General features: G+C 36.3%; 1 protein-coding gene across 1 annotated transcript; it reads right to left on the bottom strand.

Moving 5' to 3' along the window:
- Positions 1-116: 116 nt before the first annotated feature.
- LOC127753705 (F-box/LRR-repeat protein 12) lies at positions 117-4,573 on the bottom strand. The gene is made up of 3 exons (XM_052279118.1): positions 4,377-4,573; positions 1,909-2,000; positions 117-1,353 (listed from the first exon to the last, which is right to left on the bottom strand). The coding sequence occupies exons 1-3, from the start codon at positions 4,400-4,402 to the stop codon at positions 473-475; spliced, it is 999 nt and encodes a 332-aa protein (XP_052135078.1). The 5' UTR covers positions 4,403-4,573; the 3' UTR covers positions 117-472.
- Between the last annotated feature and the right edge of the window lie 8,394 nt (positions 4,574-12,967).

Here is a 12,967-nt window from a genome sequence, read left to right as displayed (position 1 = left end):
TGTTTACATTTCATCAAAACTTAAAAATTGTTTTCAGCTATGGTGGCATTCTGATAGTTGAACTTCTCGAGTTAACCTAATACAATCCATCGGAAAGTTTAAACACCGGTTCAACCGCTGTAGTACAACCAACCCATCCAATTCAATTTTCGATGGTTTTAAAACATGTCAATTTACAAGTTTAAACTAGCTATCAAATTGTACGAAAAACAACCTTCTACAACCATTTTCTGTATCACCCAATAAACTCAGAACTTGCAAATAACCACAGGAACAAATGGACTTGACTCCTCGCAATCCATTTGTATATTTGTGGTCCTGTTTATAATAAATAAGTATGCACTTTTGAGCAAATTAGAAGGGCATAATGGTTACAGAACCAAATATCTTGTGACTTGTAATGACAATGCTGGTGGCAATGGCTTGAATCTTGTCAACCCCAAACTATAGCTGAAACTTTCTGAGTTTCTGATCATTGCAATCGGAATAAATCCTCAATGGAGGGGCCAATGCACATGACTTCATCAGCCCTTTGTTTCACATTGGGCCTAGCAATGCTAAATGATGCCAGACCATTATTAGTGATCTTGCCACATCCATGGATATGCAGAACTTGAAGGCATACACAGCCATCCCCTAGAGCCTGCAAACCTTGGTCACAAATGTTTCGGCAACGGTTAACATGCAAGATTCTCAGCTTGTTGCAGAGCAATCCAATCGCAGACCATCCAGGCAAGCGAACTCCATGGCAGACAGCGAGGCTCCATTCCTCAATCAATGGACACCCGCTAGCTATTGCCGTCACAGAATCATCGGTAAGGTAACGGCACATCCTGACGTTTAAAAACCGAAGACTTCTCGCATAACCAACTCTGTCCAGGCCATCAAGTCCAGTTGGGCTTTTCAAATTGTACAAATTTAGATACTCCAGTCCACCACCACTCACTACATCCAACAAACCATCTGGAGAAAGCATGCACGACTCAGCTTCTAGATGAGAAAGTGTACCTGGACAACCTCTGAATCCAACACCGGATAAACCTCTGCAATATGCTATGATAATTGTGGAAATATTCGGGCAATTCCTAAAGATTGCAGCAATCCCTTGATCTGAAATGGCTACACAATAACCCAGGTTAAGACTCTTCAAAGCATGGCAGCCCTTGCAAAGATTTTCCAAACCATGATCTGTAATATTAAAGCAGCGGTAGAGTTCAAGACTCACCAAATTAGGGCATCCGATTGAGACCACCTCTAAACCATCATCCGTAATACCAGAGCAGCAGTAGAAAGAAAGGGACTGCAATGATGCTCCAGAAATTCTCAGCTGATTTAAAGCCGCGTCAGGTAGTTCTGTAAGCCCAGCGAGGGAGACCAAGTTAAGATAAGGTGAGCGGGCCAATAACTTTGAAAGGCAATTGGCGTGCTCCTTATATACTTTAGGGTTAAAAGAACAATGGAAAATTATTGATTTCCGGGCAATGTTTCGAACCTTAAACCAATTCTTACAAGTTAAGCCAAAAGCATTCCTGTCCGATTCACTTTCAAGCTTGTTAAATATACAAATCAAGCAATCATCTGATAGGAAATTGATATAGTTTTCCACGTTGTCATCCATTTCCTCTCTTTCCAAATTTTGGCTGAAGTTGACAGACTACTGAGTACTATCCAAAGGCTGGAGAGCCTGGATTTTTATTAAATACTTTTGGGATGTACTAGATGATGAACTGGCTGGATCAAAGCTGCACAGAACAGCTGGTTCACCATACCCATAGCCAATAGATGCCCCACACTTTCGGCAGAGAAGCTTAGTTTTTGGCCGATAGCTACGCCAGGTGAGGGGAAAGCAAGATATCTCGTCTACCTGAGTAAATCGGCTCAGATCAACAGTAATGAATGAAATCAGACCTTTCTTCACAGACTTTTGGTATGAGGATCCTACGTCAGATGTGCTTCGGTTAGAAGATGAAAGGTTCAGAGGGTATCCACAAGATCCGCAGCTGCCAATAGACATGTAAATATTGTCAGAAAGTCATCCAGGCGAAAGGGGAAAGCCTTGAAAAATAGTCAAAAATTTGCCAAAAGGTAGGATATATCATTCAAAGCTAGTATTTAGCAGTTAATAATCAGAAGTATACAAAATCCAGTTTCCAGAATAGTAAACCAGAAATATGAACATTACATGAATAACTGAAAATTGAGTAAGCTACTATTATGCAAATTTGGTACTGTTACACTAAAAGAAAATTTCAATCTATTGCAAGTATCATAAATCAAGTAGAGTATGTAGTGCAATGTTGATTATATGAAATAAGGTTAAACGGAGGTACCAGACTGTCCACTATCAGGAAAATCATATCTGCCTTTTAATACTCTCTTAAAATTATATGACAGATAAAATAATAGAATAAAAATGAACGAGAAGTTCTGAATTTGTGTGTGTGTGTGTGTTGGGGGGGGGGGGGTCATCTCTATGGCTAAGATTTAAATCTAATAAGATAGCCAAAAGGATTTCTAATTAGGAAACAAATTAAAGTGAGTAAAAGAACAAAGAAGTAATTAGATAATTTCATGTACCTATATTGATACTCGCAATAACCCCAGCAAATAAAAGGTAGCAGATTTTGCACATGAAAAAATAAAGTTGTGATGATGGAATGTTTGTAAAAGACATTAACAACAATTACTTTTCTAGTTGGATTTTATTCCACCTAAATGCTTTGTCTTGCCGCGGATATAGAAATAAAGAAGTGCATGGCTGTAAACATTTTTTGTATTGGATAATATAAGCAACTCAGCAATAACATAAATTTGTGATTTATAACATAGTCGAAAAAATAAGATGCACCGATGATGTCAAAGTTTCCAACGGCCACGGTCTAATAAGGTGAGTGGTAGTGTGGTATCAGAATAAAGCACTTTTGAGAAATTCAAGACTGCCAGCAAAATCATGGGACATATGAACAAGTGTTCCTACCTCCTACACACAAGCAGAAAATTCATCTCATCTCAGTGCTAGTAAAAACAAAATGAACACGAATAAGATTTATAACAATGTATTTATAGGAAACAGAGCTAAATACTATGATACTATTACTACACAAAAAATGGATATGAGTTTCTATTAATACAACTTGTATATGTTTAGTTTTAACATGACTTCCATTTATCACTATATTTGCATTTCAACATTAATAAAAAAAATCACACCAATATAAAGAATAGTCAATACTTGACTGTTCATTGCTAGAAAATACTCCCTCCGTCCCACAATAGTTGTCATTCTAAGTTGTTTAGCAAAAACTAAGGTTTAGCAAAAATGACTATAGTGCCCAATATTAAATGATATAAGGTTGGGAGTAAGAGGATAATTGGGGGTAGAATAGAGAAAATTTTGAATCGGAGGTGATTGATGCAATAAAAGTTACACTAAGTGGCAAGCTTTTTCGGACAAAATTTGAATCCTAAAATGACAACTATTTTGGGACGGAGGGAGTAAAAACTAACATAGCTGGCATTGTTCAAGAACACTGTAACCTAAACAAGCAGAATCAATTCAGAACTCAGAAAATACACACAAGTATGTTAAGCAACGCCTCTTAAACGCGGTAAATTTTGCATGCCAGTGCAAGATCCAATGATCTAGAGTGGCTGCATTGCACTTTTAGCTCGCTTTTGGGACATAAAGGTCTGACTCGGCGACAACACAAAGTTTTCAATCTCATTTGGCAGCGCCAGCAAGTACACGTGCAACACGCTCGACTAAATTGTCAATAACAGAATCTCGCAAGCATAATCCCTGAAAAGTGTGATAACGCGTGAAAGCACTGCACGGAGAATTGGAGAGCTCACTATACCTTGTAGGAAATAATAAGGCTCTAAAATTCGAGCATAACGAATCTTTGTCGACAGTGCAGACTTAACCACAATATACCCAACAGATACTCCCAACTGCTGCACATCACCCTAAGAAAAGAAAACCAAGTAACACTCTAATAAAAGCATCCCAATCTGCAATACTACCATCACTATCCAACTTCAAATTTTTCTCACTACCGAACCTCGAAATTTTCTCACTAGGTTTAGATTTCACATGGAAGACAAAGCAGCACACAGAACCAAACCTACCCAACTCACCCAAACTCCACCAAATTCTATATCCTCTCAGGTTCTTGATTCCGATATCACCAGGACACCCAAGATTCCCACCACAAAGATCAATAATATATATAAAAAAGAACATGGCGAGAATCCTAGAAAGCAACCTAGCTCTCCACCATCCGTGGTCTCACGAACCCTGCGACTACAAGAATATCCTGCGAGTGGGACAAGAAAAGAAAAGAAAAAAATGGGGGGATAGGGAGGCGGGGAATCACCTGTAGACGACGTCGGACTGGGACATCCTCGTGCGGCAGGGCTGGATTGTGGCGCGGGGAGTCTCATGGATTTGGGGCGATTGGTGGTGTGGGTCAAGGGGGGGAGGAGGAGGAGGCGGCCATGGCGGCAGAGGGGAGGGAGGAGGGGAAAGGAATTGGAGGGTGATTTTGGCAATTTTGGGTACGGACGACTCGCGGCCGTGTGGGGGGTGTGTTTTTATATTAATTGTTGGTGGCTCGTTGACTATTCGCAAAGTGGGGCCCATCGCCCACGGCGGATCGACGTCGCCGGCGAGACGGCGAAGAAGTAGCACTACGGTCAGAAATTTTTTTAATTTTTTAATAAAGACATCTTGTGCCTTGTTCTTATCTTAAGAGAAAAAATAGTAAAAAAAAGAGACCAAGATAAAAAGAAAATTACCATTAAAATTGATAAAGTTTAATTTTCTTCACGATTGCATCCGATGTAACCATGGCGACTCTACATGTTGTTCTACATCTTCATAGATTTTAGAAGAAGAAGAGAACAAATACAAAACCAAGTAAAATCTAGAAATTTTTTAGGTCATATGAAACTGTTTTTTTCCTTTGTTTATTTGGTTTTATTGGTGTTGATAAAACACTACACTTGTGCAGTCATGCCTTCCAATAGGAAGATGGTAGCATGCATGTTTGATGTGGTCAATGCTTTGGAATTTTTTAACAAATTTTTAAAACTGGCAGATTGTCGAGGTATTTTGGTAAAGTTATAGCATAGTTTATCTATCTTAAATTTTTAACACAGGGTTACATAAGATCGACTAGATTGTCGGGTAAGATACACCGGGATTTATAAGATGTTCCCCTAAAATGTTTATATTCTTTACATATGAAAACGTGGATGAGGATATTAATAAAACTACTTAAGTCCAGTGTTTTAGTGCATGCTACTTACGATAGGATATAATATACAATTTTAAGATGGTTCTAACTCATAAATTTAACTCTATGAGTGGAGAGTGCAGTATATAGTACAACAATGGAACGGCCCAAACCCTACTACACCCTTATATTTCATTTTTTTCAGATCACTCAAGTTGGTCCCTCTTCCTAGTGAAGGTAAAACCATTTGATTGTGCTCTGCCTCCAGTTCCAAAAGAGATTGAGTGAGTTGAAGCCTTTCCTACTTTTTATGCATGTAACAAGCTCGACCATTCACTAGGAGTAGGTGGGACCTAGAAAAATAGTGCCCAACACATCTCAAACAAGGTTCTTCGAGAGTGCAACTCTGACTTAGCTGGTGACTTAGCTCGTACACAGAGTTATCTAGCTATTAGTTATAGCATAGAGAGTGTTAAAAATACTCTTATCCTATTTTCATATAAGTTTTCCTCTCTATTGATATTTGTCTTCGTTCTCAAAAATATTATTTCCTACAAGGTATATGCAAACCATAAAGGCCATAAGTTTTAAAACTGGTAGATTGTCGAGGTATTTTGTTAAAGTTATAGCGCGGTTTATCTATCTTAAATTTTTAACACAGGGTTACATAGGATCGACTAGATTGTCGGATAAGATACACCGGCATTTATAAGAGGTTCCCTAAAATGTTTATATTCTTCACATATGAAAACGTAAATGAGGGTATTAATAAAACTACTTAAGCCCAGTGTTTTAGTGCAAACTACTTACGATAGAATCTAATATACAATTTTAAGATCTATTTGGCAAAGTTCTAACTTCTAAATCTAACTCTTTATATGAGTGGAGAGTACAGTCTATAGTACAACAATGGAACAACCCAAACCCCGCCACACCCTTCTATTTCAATTTTTTTATCAGATCTCTCAAGTCTATCCCCCTTCATTGTGAAGGTAAAACCGTTTGATTGGCCTCCGCCTCCAGCTCCAAAAGAGATTGAGTAAGTTGAAGCCTTTCCAAACATGTCACACTTTACTTTTTATGCATGTAACAAGCTTGACCATTCACTAGGAGTAGGTGGGTCCTAGAAAAATAGTGCCCAACACGTCTCAAACAAGGTTCTTCAATAGTACAACTCTGACTTAGCTGGTGACTTAGCTCATACACAGAGTTATCTAACTATTAGTTATAGCATAGAGAAGGTTAAAAATGCTATTATCCTATCTTGATATAAGTTTTCCTCTCTATTGAAATGGTATGACATAGGAATCAAACCGTAATGTGGAGGGTGTGTGTGGGGATAATAAAAAGAGATAATCCATGAAATGCCATTGATAAGCGTTTGAGTCTCAGAAATGCCATCGACAAGTGTGAGTTCCAAGAAATGCCATCGTACAAACGATTTTGTCCCAAAAATACCATCGCCATTAGGGTTCCATCCATTCCGTGCCGTTAAATACAATGTTCATCCTATAGAACTTAATGGCGTGGAATGGTCGGAACCCTAACGACGGTGGCATTTTTTGGACAAAATCGTTTATACGATGGCATTTCTTGGAACTTACCCTTGTCGGTGGTATTTCTGGGACTTAGACACTTGTCAATGGTATTTCATGGATTATCTCTAATAAAAACGATATTCTACTACATATTTGTAGGATGAATGACCCTGTTATGCTACTCCCTCCGTCCCATAATATAAGGGATTTTGAGTTTTTGCTTACAATGTTTGACCACTCGTCTTATTCAAAATTTTTTGAAATTATTATTTATTTTATTATCTACGGTACTTTAAGCAAAACTTTTCATTTTTATCTTTGGAAAAAAAATTAAATAAGACGAGTGGTCAAACGTTGTAAGAAAAACTTAAAATCCCTTATATTATGGGACGGAGGAAGTACATTTTTTTAGATAATAGAATAAATCCCGACATTTGCTTCAAAGAAGCTACAACCACTTATTACAATATTCTCTCAGAGAGCAAACAATTAGGCAACATTGTAAAAACTGAATAATACCAAAAACCAACAGATAAGGAGAAAATAATTATTAAAGTCTATTTGAAATCTCAATCCAAAGTTAGCAAAAATCTGCATGATCATAACTTCTAAGCTTCAACATGTAGAAGCAACATCTTTGACTTTCGTTCCAATTCTTTCTTCCTAAATTATTCTTGGTTAGAATCGCTCCTTTGAAAAACTCCATATAAAAATCTTAATCTTAATTGACATCTTCAGTTTTCATATAAACTTGTTCCTCTCATTATGGCCATTATAAATCAAAGAATTTATCTATGTTGTTTTTTCTTTATAGTAGTAATCCTTTCAAATGAAAATGAAAACAATTGCCTCTTCGATCCATACTTCTGTGTATTTCTTTTCTAATTAAGTTGATATCAACTTGTTCCTTAATATCTTTCCCTTCGTACCTTATCAAAATGGAGCAGAACAAGCTAAGTTCACTATAGATGAAAATGGGCCAAGCTAGATTTGGTTTGTTTCGGTGTGCAGGCCTAGGGTGGGAGCATGCAATGGATAATCAGATATCACCTCTCAAGTCTCACCTCCCCTATTGGATAACATATTTAATTATTTTTCTTTCTCATGATATACGTCTGATGCATACGCACACACCACTGGACACCTTTTAACACGTGCGCAAAGAAATGAAAGTCAGTGATAAATATCAGGTTTCATTGAAATCTTATTGTGCACACTTTGATTATAATTATTAGAATTTAAAACTTTAGTATTAGTAAGAGATTGCCTCTATGACTTCACGCTTGGAAATAGATGGAAACTAGTTTTATATATCATTTCCGTTTTCATATTGGTTTCGGAATCGAAAACCCTAGATACGAAAATATAATTCAATATTATCGAATAGGGATACAGAGCAAATATGGTAATGAATATTAATCGGAACATAAAAACAATCTATCTGAGCTTCTCAAATCAACAAAAAGATGTAGCTCATTATTTTTCTAAAACAACAAATCAACATTTATAATTAATACAACTAGTTGTACACCTTATTTTTCATGAAAACTACAATAAGAAAAACTATATTAATATGTTAACGGTAAGTAGTGTGGCATGGCATAATACAACAAAAAAGTAGACAATAGGAAAAAAATGATACACGTAAAGAAATGAAAATCGGTGATAAATCTTTTTTAATTGTAAATCTCAGGTTTCACTGAAATCTTATTGTGAGAGCACACTTTAATTGTAAGCATTAGAATTTAAACCTTGACAGAGAAATTGACTACTCCACGGGTTCACTTCCACAGCCACATCCACACCCAGTCACCCACACGTGTCTTCCTAACTTGTTTAGTTCTTTCTCGTTGAATAATTCTCAAGGAAAAATCCCTTTTCCTGAAATAAAAAAGGAAAACCCCCTTGGTCCTTGAACCAATTATATTTCACTAATAAAAATAATAATCTCACATCTAAATTTCAATTTGGATTTGCAGTTCTCTTTTGACAGTGACACGGCACTAAGCAACTTGTTATTTTAAATGTAATGGCAGAAAAATTGTTGCGTTGAACTTAATTAACAAGGGGGATAAGATTTGGAGTTTAACCAAAAGAATTGGACTGTACATAAAAAAGAACTTAGCAAGTCAAGTAGCAATCGAACTAGCGAAGAGCTTCATAAAGTTGAAGGTGTGTTGTGCAAAATGACTCAGGCATGAAGCTGTCCTCATGTCAGGCACTCTATCAGGTTGATATCATCAGGCTGTGTTCGAGAGACTGAAAATTTCCTCCCTTTCAAAAATTATATAGAAGTTAATTCGAAAATCATATTAATTTATTTTTAAGTTTAAAATAATTAATACTCAATTAATATACGATAATATCTCACTTCGCTTTACGTATTTTTCTAATTTTCTCCTTTTCAATTTACGTAGAACACAGACATATATAGTCCACATTTTCCCCGAAACAAAAAGAAAAAAAATTATAGTACATTAGTTATTGTTGTATATTCTATCAAGTTTTAAATATGCACGTACATCACACGCATACTCGTGAGATCCTTTCAATTGGAGTCTATGACGAGCGGAACCATCTTCTCTGGTTTGGGGGTCAGAATATGAATAGTTGGTCACATACTCACATCCCTTACTATATTCTTCTTTTGAATAAATTACCTTTTGTTACTTCCTCTCAGTTTGTAATGCTTATCAACAAGCAGAGTCATCAGCGTCCATATATTACAAGAAAATAGGCGTGCCAGCGTGTTTCTCTTTATAGGTTTTACCCAATTTTATTTATTTTATATAAGATTCATTGACATGGCCCATGGCCTTTTAAAAAATTGTGAGTACTACTCCCTCCCAGAACAAAATCATTTTTGCACACCCATTTGTCCAAAAATAAGTTCGTTCTTAAAGTAATAATTGCATCCGAGTTTTTAAAAATATGGATACATGCATTTGGAGTAGATTTAGGGCATGTTTGGGGGAGCTTCTAGCTGCTGTAGCTTCTCCCAGAATCTCCAGCTTCCCTAAATAGTCTAGATTGCCACCCAGATTCCGAGAGTATGTAGTTGTAGAATCAGAAAATGAACTAGAACCCAAAAGCTGGAAAACCCAGCTTCTCCAGATTCTCAGAAGCTGGCTACCAATCAGCAGATTCTCAGAATCTTAAGCTCCCCTAAACAGGGCCAAAGAGAGAAATTATTGCATTGGAATTCGATAAAGTGAGGATATTCTGGTCGTTTTGTTTATATTGACGTGTGAGATGTGTGAAAAATAAACTTTTTTGGAACGAACGTAGTACTTAGTCCTCCACTCATCATACAAATATTGTAGTTTTTTAGATGATTTTTTTTATTTTCTATAAGATTCTTTAAAATTTTATATTTGATAGGATACTTTGAAATTTGTAGTTGTGTTTTTCAAGAGGATGAGCAATGTAGGTCGGTTGGTGAGTTCCAAGATGTCTGATTTTAAGAATGGTTGATGAAGATATTATTTACAAACAATGAGCCTTTATAAAATCACTCGACTTTCTATAATTAAAATAACGTTTGATTTTCTTTAAATGAATACAACAACATTTCACTTGATGCAAAACCATATGTTTGATTCATGTAAAGAGTGATTTTTTTAGTCAAGCAAAAGTATGTGTGTGTGTGTTGGGGGGGGGGGGGGGGGGGGGGGACGACAAGTGAACATATTCACAATAAGAGTCCCAGACTTGCATCGGTCCAAGTTGCGCTTGGGGCTTGGATTGCTTGGGATGCGATGCGATCGGGCGAGGCAGGTATAGCAAGTACTCCCTCCGTTCCCCCAAAAAACCCAATCCTAGGTTTGAACCTAGACAGGTTTTTTTTTGACAGAGGGAGTAGGTATAAAGGTGACACATGTCAACCAATTAGAGGTAGCAAATGGACCAATCAGCTGGCAAGTTTTTTGCCAGCTTGAGATAGATTGATTTATTCATCAGTCCATGTTTTTTTTCTCTTCGAGGACTTGCTTTTTTCCTTATGTGTGGGGTCATGAAGTATCCTCCATAAGGGTGTTACAAATATTATATTAATTTAATTGATGATTTTAGTACATGGGTCTATATATCTTAATTTCTCGTGCAAAATCCGATGTCGAATATGTTTTTCTACAGTTCCAAAAACATGTTAAACACATTATTGACAAGAAAATTAAATGTGCTCAATCTGATTGCGGAGGAGACTATAAGAGGTTAAATAAATTCTTCCTACAATTAGTAATCATAGAGTTTCATGTCCTCATCCACAACAACAAAACAATTCCATAGAGAGAAAACATAGACACATCATAGAAACAAGCCATGCCTCTTTACACAGTTCCATATAAATTTATGGGATAAAGGCGAAGTAAACGTAGCTCAACCAGCACACGCAAATTCAAATCTTAGACTTGATACATGTGCTTGTATTTACTGCTAATTTTTCTTTAAGTGATAGGCTTTCGGAGGTTCTTATAGAGGTAGGGTGTACATGTGTAACTTCATAGGGGTGAGTTTTCGCGCGTTGTGACTTGTGAGCGCCTCCGTTTGTATTGTATTTCTAAAGAAAATTCTTATATAAAGCTTTTCTCACTTCCACATAGACCTCTTGAAAGATAGTTTGGCACTAAACCAAATTATTCATGTGTCGAACTTTTTTGTTTGCTACAACAACACGAAACTTTCTTTTAGATCAAAAGAATGTATTTTCTTGGGGTATAGCTCACACTATAAAGGATATAAGATGATTTGATGTATCCTCTTCTCGCATTTATTTTTTTACTTGGCATTTGATAAACGGTTTTGCTATATATTTATTGATAATTTTTCTTCCAAAAATTTGTGAAAAGTAAATACAATATAATTATAATTTAATTACATTATAACTTGTATGTAACTTTTATGTAATTATATTTCATTATATTGTAACTTGTATGCAACTTAACTATTCCAGCATAACTTGTAAGTAACTTTCAAAATCCCACCGCAATATGTTATCTCCGTGAAGCGCACGTCAAGAGACCAATCCCCTCACCCGTGCATGCGCTGTGATTTTTTCCTTTCATGCTTACATGAATCTTAAAGTAAATATAATGGTTTAAAATTCTCCCTCTCCCTCCAGCTCCCCTCCTGTTAATGCCAAAATTTGGTAAGATTATTTAGTGGATTCGGTTAAGGAAAGAGCACAATCAGCCGATGGAAACTTATCTAAAAGAGATCGAGTTCAAGAAGGAATCATGAAAACCATGGCATGGCGACTTAATTCTATTTATTAATTAGTCAGGTTTACTCATTTCCTTTTATCTTTATGAGGTGTTTATTTAGTGTCCGATCAACTTGTATCTTTCCTTTTATCTCTAGGAAATACGTGTCATGTCTAACAAGGAGTAGTGTCTACCCATGGGTATAAATATGTACACTCGGAGTCACTGAAATTTATCTCTCGATCAATACAACTTCGGCCCATCGTCACTCTTTTTATTTTCGTCTTTCTCGACAAGTTCTTATTTCAAGTTGGACTGCATCGGCTTCGATCTCCAATGAGGGGTAAGGCTTGTTATGGCGGTTTGAATTGTTAGGATTAATGCTTCTATTGCTTCGACACTCTAATCTTGTCCATGTAAGACGTCGAGTTATCATATACATTATATAATCTAGATTGACAGTGTTTTCTACTTGCATCGACCGATCTCTATCTAGGGTTTTGTCGATATTGGCTAGATTACTTTGTTGGCTTTGATTATATAATGTATCCACCACCCTGAAAATCAGTCAAAGGCTTGATTGTTTAGACTTTATGCTTCTTTCCATATTTAGTGCTACATCAATTGGGTTTGACTTACTAAGTTGTGTTTAGAATCATAAAAGCTAACCCGCCTTTGATTGCCAATAAGGGTTTCATCGGGGTTTCAGCCGATGAGTTATCTGGACATTGCATCGGCTAATAAGGATTACATATAAGTTGGTTTTAGCCGATCGTAACAAAGTTTCACTGATTATCTAATCATTTGGATTTAACGACATCAGATCTCCAACCGATATATGCTTTAACCTTTGGATAAGTAGTTATTCTATCGTATCATTGTTAATTGACTGTTCTACTGGATTATATTATTGTTTTATTACATTATCATCAGCCAATTATCTTTATATCGTTATTTACATCAAGTGTCAAAATCTACATTGAATATATAG

The sequence above is a fragment of the Oryza glaberrima genome, chromosome 11 (assembly GCF_000147395.1).
Source record: "Oryza glaberrima chromosome 11, OglaRS2, whole genome shotgun sequence".
NCBI lineage: Eukaryota > Viridiplantae > Streptophyta > Magnoliopsida > Poales > Poaceae > Oryza > Oryza glaberrima.
This window is presented reverse-complemented; position numbering and strand designations above follow the sequence as displayed.

Coding starts and splice junctions, on each gene's coding strand:
- LOC127753705 (XM_052279118.1), bottom strand. CDS start 4,402: ATGTCCCAGTCCGACGTCGTCTACAG. Junction 2,001..4,376: donor CAGTCCGACGTCGTCTACAG/GTGATTCCCCGC, acceptor GTCTATTGGCAG/CTGCGGATCTTGTGGATACC. Junction 1,354..1,908: donor CCAAAAGTCTGTGAAGAAAG/GTCTGATTTCAT, acceptor CTGGGCTTACAG/AACTACCTGACGCGGCTTTA.